Source organism: Eleginops maclovinus, chromosome 3 (genome assembly GCF_036324505.1).
Source record: "Eleginops maclovinus isolate JMC-PN-2008 ecotype Puerto Natales chromosome 3, JC_Emac_rtc_rv5, whole genome shotgun sequence".
Taxonomy (NCBI): Eukaryota; Metazoa; Chordata; class Actinopteri; order Perciformes; family Eleginopidae; genus Eleginops; species Eleginops maclovinus.
In genome coordinates, this window is record NC_086351.1 from 12,958,083 (window position 1) to 12,970,199 (window position 12,117).

Here is a 12,117-nt window from a genome sequence, read left to right on the forward strand (position 1 = left end):
CCTTTTGTCCTTTCTCACAATGTTTTTATTTTTTAATTGGACATACTCTTACTGCAGTGTGATGACGGTAGAAGATGTTCAGTGGGATTAAGGCCCCTCCCTGTAGTGATGATAGATTGTAGCCTGAATAAAAGCGGCTCACAGGTATGTTGTAATCAACTTTTTTGTTTTTGATCTTTTGACATATCCTTAACCAGGTACTTTTTATGGAAGGCCTTATCTTATGTTTTATCTCGTTCTGAAGAAAGACCTTCCTGCTGATCCAGTTTTACTTGAAGGTATGGCCTTCTCTCCCTTGCACTGAAACCTGTTTGAGGTACTCACCCTAACCCTGAGAAAAAACAACTCGGGCATGCCAACCTTCCTCAGAACGTAATTTCAGCAGGAAAGACTGCAACAACAATCATTTATTTGATCAATTACAATAATAATCTTAAGTTTGATTGTTTAGTTTAATAATGGGATTTCCATGCAATGCCATGCAAAGGTTAAGGAACAACGTGATGTCTTATACTGCCTTTTTTTAATATTCAAAACTCAATTACTGTAAGCATGTGATGCTAAAATGCTTGTGGCATGTCTATGTCTACGTTGTTATGGGGAAAATTGGTTTCATTCTCTATTTCAACTGCTTCATCACATTATCTTTTTTTTTTTTTTTTTAACTTAAGAGGCTTTAATCGACTGTCAAGATTCAATAAACCACAATCTTGCAAAGCTTTGATTTGTATGGTTAAGAACAGAATTGTGCTGACAACAAACACACATCTTACTATAGCTTCTTTAACTTGTGAAACTGTGTTGTTCCTGTTGATGCATCACAATTCTTTGTGGGCTTGGTGTGATATTTGTCATACAATAAATGTAATTCCGCAGAGCTATGAGTACAACGCGGTTTCTCCCTCTCATTTTAAAGATTTTTTTCTGAAAAACTATCAATCCAATAAAGGTTGTTTTTCTCAGGATTCAACAAGACAATTTTGCAATTTCTGTACGGTTTTAGTTAGTTGTCTAGAGCCTACATTTTGTGAGCCATAGAGGCAATTTGATTGTCGCTTAAGGCTTACTCTTGTACATGTTCTGAAAATAACCTGCCAAAAATAAAGTCAATGTTATTCCTTTATGCCATAAGTTGAAACAGTCATTACTGCGAGTGACAGAAACATTTTTATATAAACCCACAGCACCCCTCTCCACAATTCACTGAAGGCATGAATTGGTATTTAACCATACCCTCTTTTAGATCTGCCAGGCACAGAATGAAATCTTGAACCTGAAAGAGGGACCCCTGACAGTACACTATTGCTGTTTTGAAATGTAATCAAGGGTTGTACTATGACGAAAATAAAGTAGGACAAGAGTGCCCTCTAGTGAATTATGAAGACATACACAGAAAAAAGAACCAGCATCTAAGGCTGACTGCATAGACTCAGTTATCAGCACATGTATTGTAAAAGAATAAATACAAATGATATATAGCTCAGTTTAATTCAAATACGTTTATTTAAAATCCTAATCCCTTACATCATTAAGTCAAATACTGTAACCTTAATGCATATGCGGTGATGTCAGTGCAAAATGGAGATAAAAATTAAATATGGATTTAATTTCCCAGGAAATGTTTAACCAACCGTAAAACAATACTGTTAAACTGCAGTGTAAAAAAACAAACAACGTTTTTTTCGAGGAAATTTATGAATCAAACACTGGTTTTTGTAACGGTGAAATTGTCATCCCAAGTTTTTGATATCAATTACAAAGGAACAACAGGCAGCTTTAGACGTAAGTTAGATGTTATCAGTCCTTTAGAGCTCATCGTGTTGGTAAGTGAATTCCCTCGCAGATATAAAACCATCGTTATCTTCATCCTCATTTTTGAAGATGTCATCCACCATCACTTCATGATTTGTGTCATTTGGGGAGTATCCATGCTTTTCAAATTCTTTCCTTAGGTACTCTTTCACCTGTAAAGCAGACAGTATAACAATAATAAATAACAAGCAATATTAATATATCTATATAGTCTGTGAAAAGAAAACACACCTCTTCTCTGCAGAGCTTCCAATCATCATTCAGATCCATCTCTCTGAAAGAATCGTGCGACCTGGGACCATTTCGAATCTCCATAAGCTCAATGTCAAAAATCAAGGTACTGCCTGGAGGGATCTTGCCTGTAACCCAAAAACAGGGTTAATTTTAAAGGTAGCAAAAGTTATTCAAACATGATTTTGTGAGTAACACAGAGTCTGATACCTTTTCCTTCCTTGCCATATCCCAGTGATGGAGGGACAGTCAGTTTCCTGCGCTCTCCTGCACACATGTCCTTCAGGCCCTTATCCCAACCCTTGAGAACCTCTCGAATCCCAAGAGTGAACCACACTGGATTGGTATCCCCATCTTTCCGGCTGTGTGACAAAGATCCATCACATTAATTTAGAGAAATAAAAGTCCACTACACAAAAATATAACACATATGTGCAATAACAGTCCAATGGCTGACACCTAACTTTAAAGAGTCAAACATTAATTGTTAAGGTCTAAATGGACATAGTCACACATGCTGACTTTAGGCTGCAGCATAGTGTAGTCTAGATACATGTTTAGATGTTTACAGCTTTTGCCAGCAGTGAGTTTTCCTGCAAAGAAAAGAGTCATGCAGCATTATAACAGTTTCCAGCAATAAATTGCCCTACCTGGAAAAAAACGGTGTGCCGTCACTCTCCAAGTATCCTTCGTGGTGAACAAGAAGCATGTCTCCATACTTTGACTTACGATAACACATGAAGGGTTTATGTAAAACTTCTATTTTCACGTCTGGCTCAGGCAGTTTCCCCCCGGTAACAAACACAAACAGGGAGGGAAATATCAAACAAATAGAAAAAAGAACCATTTTGATAGAAAATAGCTAACTAGCAAACTGTACAAAAAGCTTTCCTTAAACTGAAGTTACAAAAATAAATACATGGCAGGAATGCCAACTACGTGGCAGCCAACTTCTGCATGAAGGCAGCCAGTGTTGTTCAGCTTGTTTGCCCTCCTCCCTCTACAATTGGATACAATATGAGAAAAGCCCCGCCCTTTATATTTAGTATCTCCTTCTATTGCTCCTTTTTCTGTCTGTCAACACAAACCACACCCACAGCATTAAATCCATCTGACGTAAATGGGAGGAAAGTCGTTAGCTCCTTTTAAAAGAGCTTAGAGCTCGATTCGCGAAAAAGTTTACGCGCTTTTGTCTACGTAGGTGACATTCAAAGCCTCGATCACTACTCCACAAATCACACTCGGGGCCTGATGGAGTCGCTGCAATCAGCTGTGCATCATATCTTGTTATGATAAACAAGTAATGAACGGCTAAACATACAATTAAACATGGAAGGAATGCTGCATAAATGGACCAATTACATAAGTGGTGAGTTTTTCCCGCAGACGTTGCGTGTTTTGTTTTTTTGTGCTCGTTTTAGGGACGCTAGCTAGCATGACAACGTCACTTGTGTTGAGTAAGAGATAACGTTAACAGGCAAGCTAACGTTAGCTACCATGGGTTTAACTATCGGAGATTATCCACCTCATTAAATGAACTAACGCTTCTCTTTGACGTTGTTTGGTTAGCTGATTAACAAATAAGAATGTAACCCTATTGATGTAGTCAGGTAACGGTATCTAATTTAGGCATTTCTCTGTCTCTGTCAATATAATATACTTTGATGAGCTGCTGCTAACATAACCTAAGGGTTAACTATTGTCTTAGTTCATGAAGATAGATCGCGCTGTCTTATTTTGATTCATACTAAGTGATTTCCACTTTTGAAAAGTGAACTACCAATACAACTTGTTAAAACGCAACGTTGCTCAAATCTGGAAAATATGAATCACTTTTTTCAGGCTGGCAACCTCGTTGGTTTGTGCTCGATGGAGGAACCTTGTCTTACTATGACTCCCAAGAAGATGCATGGAAAGGTTGCAAGGGCAGCATTAAAATTTCAGTTTGTGAAATCCAAGGTTAGTTTGGCTCACTTTTCCCTGTCTACTGTGTTTCCTCATCAAGTGTGTAACTTTGTTGTACCTTTTGGATATAGCCCTGACAAGCATGTGCCCTGGTTTGTTTCAGTGAATCCCTCTGACTCTACACGAGTGGACCTGACTATACCAGGAGAGCAGTACTTTTACCTCAGAGCCATCAATGCAGCAGAGAGGCAGAAATGGCTGGTGGCACTGGGAACAGCCAAAGCTTGCCTTACAGATAACAGAACAAAGAGAGAAAAAGGTATTTGAACGCTTTGTTATCCCAAACTGACATTGCATGAATTGCACTTCCACAGCTATTATTTTATTGTAAAATGCTGTCAAAGACTTCCCAAACATGGCTCATTTGCTTTCATTATAACAGAGCTCCAGGAGAACACAGATGCACTGAAAACGAAGATGTCCGAACTCAGATTATACTGTGACCTTCTTCTACAACAAGTAAACAAGATCAAGGAGAATGATGAGCTACGAGACACAGCGGAGGTAAGGTTAAGGTTCGGATGAGCCAACGAAATAATAGTAGCTGCTGTTTGTGTGAAACTAGAGTATAAAGCAGCCCATTGCAGCTAGCAAGACATCAGATTGTTGTGTGCTTACTGATAAACCAGACAAGTATGCTTACTTCAAACATGTTACCAAATTGCGTGTGTGTGTTTGTGTGCTCTTTTCAGACAGGCATAGACACTGGGAACATGGTGAAATCTACATGCACAACTTTCCTTAAGACTCTGGAGGAATGTATGCATATAGCAAACCGTACTTTCAGTGCAGATATGCCAACACACAGTCCACCAGGATCTCCTCCAGTAGCAGCCATCAAACCCCAGAAGGTACTTTTTTCACCACTACTGTCAACTCAAATATCCAAATAACATCTACTATGACCCCTATGGCTTGTTTGAATTATACATAACCTTATGTCTCGTTCCTTCAACAGATCAAACCTGTCAATCATTTAAATCAGAACCATGGAGAAAAGTAGGGTGCTTTTTTTATGTCATTAAGTATTTATATTGCTTTGCATGTTTGTGAAAAGTACCACTCGAAAAAAAAAGGCTGAAAATAAATAGCCTTTTATGGTGTTGTAATAATACGTTGTTCTTAATGATGTCATCTTCGTGGCTCATGACACAAAATATCAATCACACAACACACACATTTATTGCAGATGGAGGGATTTGGCTGAAAACTCAGGAGAAGCAATAACACATGACAACCAGAGCCTTGACTCTGGAGCAGAAGGACCAGCAGAGCCAGAGGGACCAGAACAGCATTCTTCCCCATCAGGTAAGACGGCTTTCCCAACAACTCACTGCTCATGCTGTGGCATTCCCTGAACTGAAAACCATTACTGGATTCCATAAAGAAAAGACCACACCGAGCAAACATGGGCATGGCTGTTGTGTGTACATCATCTGAACTGAAGTGGGTAAATGATTGCCTTTTTAGTGAGCTGACATTGATGGATGCCACAGTTACTTTATTGCATTTCCCCTGGCAGTAAAAAATAGGCTTTTATACAGGGGAAGCCTCTGCCTCGATGGAATAGAAGACCTAAGACTTTCCCTGTTTATTGTGTTGGAATATCAATAATATATATGTTATATGCCATGCAAATACATTATTTAAAAAATAAGGTACAGTTGAAGTTTACAGATGATGGGTCCTGTAGGGATTTCCTTTTATTTTAAAGTTTGTTGGAACTTACTTGCATACTAATTTTTGTAAAGGACCCTTATAATGATCTTTTTCAACAATATATTGTAGGTGTCAGATATATAAAAAACATGTCTCTTAAGTTTTTGCCTTGAAATACGAAGCAGCTCATGGATTGTATGCCATGCCATAAATAAGGTGGAAGGGTGGGTAAAAACATTGTGACATCACAAAGTGGTCAAAGTCTGATCCGCTCAACTTCAGACAGGTTTTTATATAGATGGATAACACAGAGGGGACACACATTTATGTATAGAAGAATTTTGTGAACAGTGAATTTGGCATAAGAGGTGACCTTTTAAAGCATACTTTGGTACAGATTTGATGTGATGCCACTTAAAAACTACACAATATCAAGAGAATGTAGACAGGATATATTAATACAAATATTTGATTGGTAGATGTATGTAAAATATTTTTTTGAATCTGACAATTAAGAGCTATAAAAGAGAAACATATGTTATTGTAATTGAGGTGTTGGTATGTTGTGTATTCGGAAACAAACCCAAATCAAAACAAAAAATAGGGAATGAAAAGCATTTCACAAATGCTAAATCAATCGGGCGTGGCCACAGCTGAAACCAGTCTAACATTAACACACCCGACTGAGATGTTAGGTGACATATGATACATTTCAACCCATAGAAGTCAGTGCATCAATCTCTATTTATATACTGCTAAATAATGTTTTTTGTAAAGCACTAGGGTAAGCTTGAGCTTTTTTCAAATGTGCTCTAGAAATAAACTGTACTTTTATGATTCATTCAAACTGTAATGCTGCTTTTTGACTTCAAATGAAGGATAATCTTGAGGTTTTGGTCAGTGTTTATTTCCAGTGGTTAGAGAGGATAATTCCTCATGATACAAAGTGCTGCTTTTACATTTTCTTGACTGAAACCTTATTCTGTGTGCCCTTTTTTGCTTCCTTCTACTGTTTCTCCCTCAGACATTGATGCCGCCAACGGCAAAAGCTCAGTCCAAGAGGAGGACGTTGATCCTACTCCACACACTATCCAGAATGCCCCTGAGATTGAACACTACGACCAACCAGCAGAAGAAAATGAATCCGATAATCAAGAGGAGACGAAACAAGAGCAGAAGCACAAAGTGGACCAAAGTCTAGAAGAGCAGGAGAACAACAATCAGGAAGTGCATGCCGTCCAGGCTCAGCACCAACAGGAAGCTGTTCCAGACCAAGAAGAGGCACACAGAGATTTAACAGAGCCCGAAGACACAGAGCAGGTGGAAACGTTCTTCAGCACAATGAGTCACAGGTATGAAAATGCTACTCAGGAAGGTCACATCCTTTAGGGTACAATTGTTACTGTATGATGGTCTGCCATATTTCACCATGACAGTATTAGGGATAACCAATATGAGCTACATGTAGTATTTTTGTCTTTGAGGCACCGCACTTCTGCTGCAACCTTTGACTAAACTGCACAATGACCTAGTTTGTGGAAATATATATATATATATTGTATTACCGTGTTGCACAGAATAGGTCTATATTAACAGGTTTGGAAAGTTTGAACTGATTCCATTAAAATTTGTCATTATAAGTGTTTTATATTAGTGTGTTCTCTCTTGATCACATGACACAGAGAGGCCCTCATCTGATATTTGGGTTTGTAAAGCTTTTTTGTTTCACTCTGTATTTTAGACGTATTTTACTGTCTTTCTTTAAGACCTTGAAGAGTGTTACTGAATAATTGACTAGTGTGTTTATGAACAATTCTGTTACGACGTAAACAATATTCTCCTGGAGAAAAAAAAACAATGTTTGATTTCACCAGTAGTCGACTGCAAGAGGGGGAGGGCAGTGTTTTGGAGTTGGTCTTTTTAAAATAAATGGGAGCATTAACATAAAATGAATAACTGTTAAGTGGTAGACCAGGTAGAGGAATACTCTCAGGTATTGTCAGGCATTGAACTGCATGACACTGTGTGGATCGTTTCTCTGGCTTTGGTTTTGAAGTTTGTACTCTTTTATTCTGTTTGAGTTGATCAAATAAAAACTGAAATGACATACTTCCCTCTAATATATTCTCCTGTTTGAATCTGTTCTACTTTTTTTAGATTTAGTGATATAAGACTGGACGACGACAATGGTATCCCTACACAAGAGTTTTTGGACTCATGCTATGCAATAGTACCTGTATTAGGTAGGCCGGTCATTTTCAGTCTCTCCTCCTACTCTTCCCTTTTTCTCATAACGCTACACATGTGGTCATTTCACCCTTTATAACTTTTATAAAGAAACCTTCTTCTTTGTCTTTTAATGTTTGCATGTCCTTCACATCGTCTGTATTTAATGAGGTGGCAGCTTTCTGTCTTGGGTTCATCATCCTATTATTTCATGGTCTAATTTTTTCCTTTTCTACCTGTATGTTTTCTATTGTTTGCAGACTAATGGTCTATTATGAAGTTCTTTGTTACCCTATACATGTTCATGTGGTTGCCCTTTTTTGTCTACACCACATCTATTACAGTGTCCTGAATATAGATTCATGTGGTCACACACAGTAAGGATTTAAACTTGTGCAAGACTTTAAAAACAATTCTTTTTCACCAACTTTGGAGAGAATTATCAGGTGGTTGCAAAAGAGCTTCATCAGACCTGGCCCGTACTAAGGAGTGAAACATGGCTCTGTATAAGTAACCCTTACATTTTAAATCTGCACATTTTTGCTCTCCAGCTGTGCTCAAACATTCAAATTGATGACATCTCTTCCATCATATCTTGACACTAACCCCATTAACGTCATGCAGCCACTTTCAGAATTGCTAAGGTTCTTAGGTCTACTAGTGTCACAAGCCTCAGTTATCTTCCCATCACAGCTGGTGGTCGACCCTCTTTTATCATTTAGTTAAAACCGGAAAGATGCATTTTCATGATGATTGACATGGTTCCGTCTTAATAAACGGACACATAACTAGGCTTATTTTCGTCATAAGAAACAAAAAAAATGATCATGGATTTTCTCTTCTCAGACAAGCTGGGATCCACTGTGTTTGCTCCAGTTAAAATGGATTTTGTTGGCAACATCAAGGTACGTGTGCATGTCATTGATATGTTGTCTTGCAGCAGATTTCACTACTCAACTAAAGAGAAATGATGGCATAGCTTTTTTCTTTATTCTCGAAGTCTTATGCAAAACACACTGAATGATATAATGAATCAACATTACTTTAGATCTACTTTATTAAAAGTAAACAAAGAGCTTTCCTGTATTCTGTAAAGAATCAGACGTATGGCGTATCGCTCCTATAGTTGTATTATTTATTTTTTTAGTTCAGGTTCTATGTAACTTTATCCGACTGTCTCTTCACCCTGTAGAAAATTAACCAGAAGCTGATGTCCGACCCAGGCAGCTTCCCCACTCTCCAGTCCATCGTGGTGCATGAAGTGCAGACAGACAACGCCCGGGTCCGCAACTCGGCCACGGAGGCTCTGCTGTGGCTCAGACGAGGCTTGAAGTTCCTCAAAGAGTTCCTGTCGGAGGTCAACGCAGGGACAAAAGACATCCAGGGAGCACTAAGTGAGATTCTTCTGTTTTTTTTTTTTAAACGCCACACGTCAACAAACAAGTTCAAATGCGTGGAACTGTTTGCATGTTCATGATTCTTTATGTTCTCTCACCCAGACAATGCCTATGGAAAGACTCTCCGGCAGTACCACGGATGGGTTGTGCGAGGCGTTTTTGCTGTACGTATTTGTTCTTCACAACAATGCTTTTTCCCTCCGAGTTTCATCTGTTATTGGAGTCTGACTTTGGCATGCTTCTATTTCCTCAGTTGGCGCTGAGAGCTGCACCTTCTTATCAAAGTTTCGCCGCAGCCTTGGTGTCAAATGAGGGCGATGAGCTGAAAAGCAGCTTCAGCAGCGGCGTTTACAGAGATCTGGGAGTGTACCTGCCGGCCATGGAGAATCATCTGGCCATCCTCGATGCCCTGTATGAAGAATACAACCTGGAGTCTGATGAAGTGGTGTGACACTTGAAGAGAGGATCAGAGGTCGGGGATGGACTGACCGCAGGGGCAGAATGTTGGCTGTTGTTGAAGGAAGGTGCCAGATGATGTGCATTTTGTGTACAACGTAGTGTGAGCATGTCCCGTGTCAGTGTGAGGTGTTTTCAGTGGTTGTTAAACTTTACAACAGTAGAGGGTCTTAAAGAATGAATTAATGTCTGTATTTGGTGACACACGTTAACCTTAAGACATTATGGTTTGTCAAAATGTAGTTTCTGGGTCTTGTTTCAAAGACCATGAACAGAGTAGGGGTTTACACCCTATTATGCAGAATCCAAGCATAATAACTCATGGTGACATTTGTTTCTGGTGCACATTTTGTAGCAGTATTGTGGCTTTTTATGTACAGGTACATAACCACAAGGTATTTTGCTCTAATAACTTTTCTGTCTTTCCAATTTGCATTATGTAAAGACATTTTAGATGAATCCAATCCTTTTCCCTCTGATTTGTGAAAAGGGGTGATATTTGCAACTAACAGAGAGCAGTATTAGTCAAAAACAACGTGAGATTGTCCCAATATATGCCTCTGAGTGTGTGATGGAATCATGCGCTAACTTTTACTAATTATGGTAAAACAAAATAGTTACGGCACCGACTATTGGGGTTTAGAAATGATGATATTGATTTAACTTTCCCTTCATTATTTTAATATAAATCCTACAGTTTGACAATGTATCATTTTTATTTTATATTGCTAACATTTTAAGAGACTTTCCGTGGGACCAAAAGGAGCCGTCATGTGAATGGCTGTAGCCTCTGCTGCCTATATTATCACAATAACTAAATAATGGTGTATCTGTTCAAGTACTGACAACTGCTGAATACTTTTGTGGACATCCTCGGCACAAACGTATGCATAGGATGCGTTTTTCACAATGTCTATTTATTACGTCTTAAGTTATGAAGTTCACATGGGGATCATCGCAGCTCGGCTCTTGTGTGAATGTAAGGGCGTTTGTTTCCATAGAGCATGTTTTTTGATTGCATGTTTTTATGTGTTATGAATTATAGGTGCCAATGGAAACTTATTATAGGTGAAGACCAAGTTACTAAATAATCCTAAAGGGATAGAACGTTATTTACATTGCTTTTCCTTCATCTCTGTACTAATGAGTAGCAACATTCAGCTAGTCATCTCAGCCATGCACTGTCTGCATATCCTTGAGTGTTGTTACCAGCCGTACTTAATATTTTATGATGTCGATTCAAAAATGTAAAACTGAAAGGTAGAGTCCCTCCTTCTGGCCAGGTAAAATCTGTCTGTATGGCTCTGTGACTTTTTTTACGAAGACATACCACATAGTATTTTTTGACATTATTCCTACTGTTAGTTCTGTTTTGTTGGGAATGGATGCAGTTATTATTTAAAAAGTGAGGCATTTTCACCAAGTTTACACCCCATTTGTGAAATGGGTTGATTTCCTGTCGCAGATGAATTCCAATGAACATGATATCGTAATATTGCAAACATTTAATTGGTTTTGTTTTTTACTATTGTATATAAGATACTAATTGATTTTTGCATAATAAATAATGAGGTTGTTTTAATATGTGTCCAGTGGAAAATGTTTCATTTTAATGCTGTGTAAAAATGGGTGTATAATTAATCCTCATGCCCATTTGGCTTGAAATAAATCCATGAGTAAGCAATAGATGGTAAATCTGCACAGGTGTTGTAGTCTGTGTAAACAACAGTGACACTGAGCTCTGACAACACCTTTGCATACCTTGCTGAGAGGGTTTTGCATGTGCAGCAGTAGAGCCTACAGCGCTGTGCGTGCCAGCCATTCCTGCTTATAGGTCAGGGATTTTCCCTTGCCTTGGGACAACAGCTGCCTGCTTCCTGTCCCTGTGGCCTCATTTGCATTACCCCCTTTCCCACAGCTGTAATGCTACACCTGCCAACCTGCACTAAAATAACCTCTTTTGTTGGAAAAAGTGTTGGATTTCAACTAAATGCCCAAGATAGCTCAAAATAGAGATCCTGCTTCTTACAAGTTTAATTTGAGGCCAGTCAGTTGACTGCAAACAAAAATCATACAGGTTTGCAGTGCAGTAGAATTAGGGTTGTCTCATTGTGGTGAGCTTAGTTTTAGGTTGGATCTTTGACTTACATTAAGTCTGGATCCGGTGGTGTCTCTTTCATTTATTTTCACACAAAGTCAGCAGTCAGGAGGTGGTTAGCTCACATCAAAACGTCGCTCTTAACCTCAGGATTTCACTTAGAGACCATCAATAAATAACCATTTAATGACACAAAGCAAAACAATGTTATAATACTTCTGCAAAATTACTAATTTAAGATGAAATGAACAATAAATGTGTCATGTTGAACAC

At 38.6% G+C, this 12,117-nt stretch overlaps 2 protein-coding genes across 2 annotated transcripts; one reads left to right on the forward strand and one right to left on the reverse strand.

Moving 5' to 3' along the window:
* Window positions 1–1,469: 1,469 nt before the first annotated feature.
* Window positions 1,470–3,039, reverse strand: fkbp14 (FKBP prolyl isomerase 14). The gene is made up of 4 exons (XM_063879197.1): window positions 2,694–3,039; window positions 2,254–2,405; window positions 2,044–2,171; window positions 1,470–1,964 (listed from the first exon to the last, which is right to left on the reverse strand). The coding sequence occupies exons 1-4, from the start codon at window positions 2,888–2,890 to the stop codon at window positions 1,806–1,808; spliced, it is 636 nt and encodes a 211-aa protein (XP_063735267.1). The 5' UTR covers window positions 2,891–3,039; the 3' UTR covers window positions 1,470–1,805.
* Window positions 3,040–3,164: 125 nt separating this feature from the next.
* On the forward strand, window positions 3,165–11,328 carry plekha8 (pleckstrin homology domain containing, family A (phosphoinositide binding specific) member 8). The gene is made up of 13 exons (XM_063879195.1): window positions 3,165–3,412; window positions 3,886–4,002; window positions 4,112–4,267; window positions 4,391–4,512; window positions 4,701–4,859; window positions 4,967–5,007; window positions 5,198–5,316; window positions 6,692–7,019; window positions 7,825–7,910; window positions 8,740–8,798; window positions 9,086–9,287; window positions 9,393–9,454; window positions 9,544–11,328. The coding sequence occupies exons 1-13, from the start codon at window positions 3,373–3,375 to the stop codon at window positions 9,739–9,741; spliced, it is 1,689 nt and encodes a 562-aa protein (XP_063735265.1). The 5' UTR covers window positions 3,165–3,372; the 3' UTR covers window positions 9,742–11,328.
* Window positions 11,329–12,117: the final 789 nt, after the last annotated feature.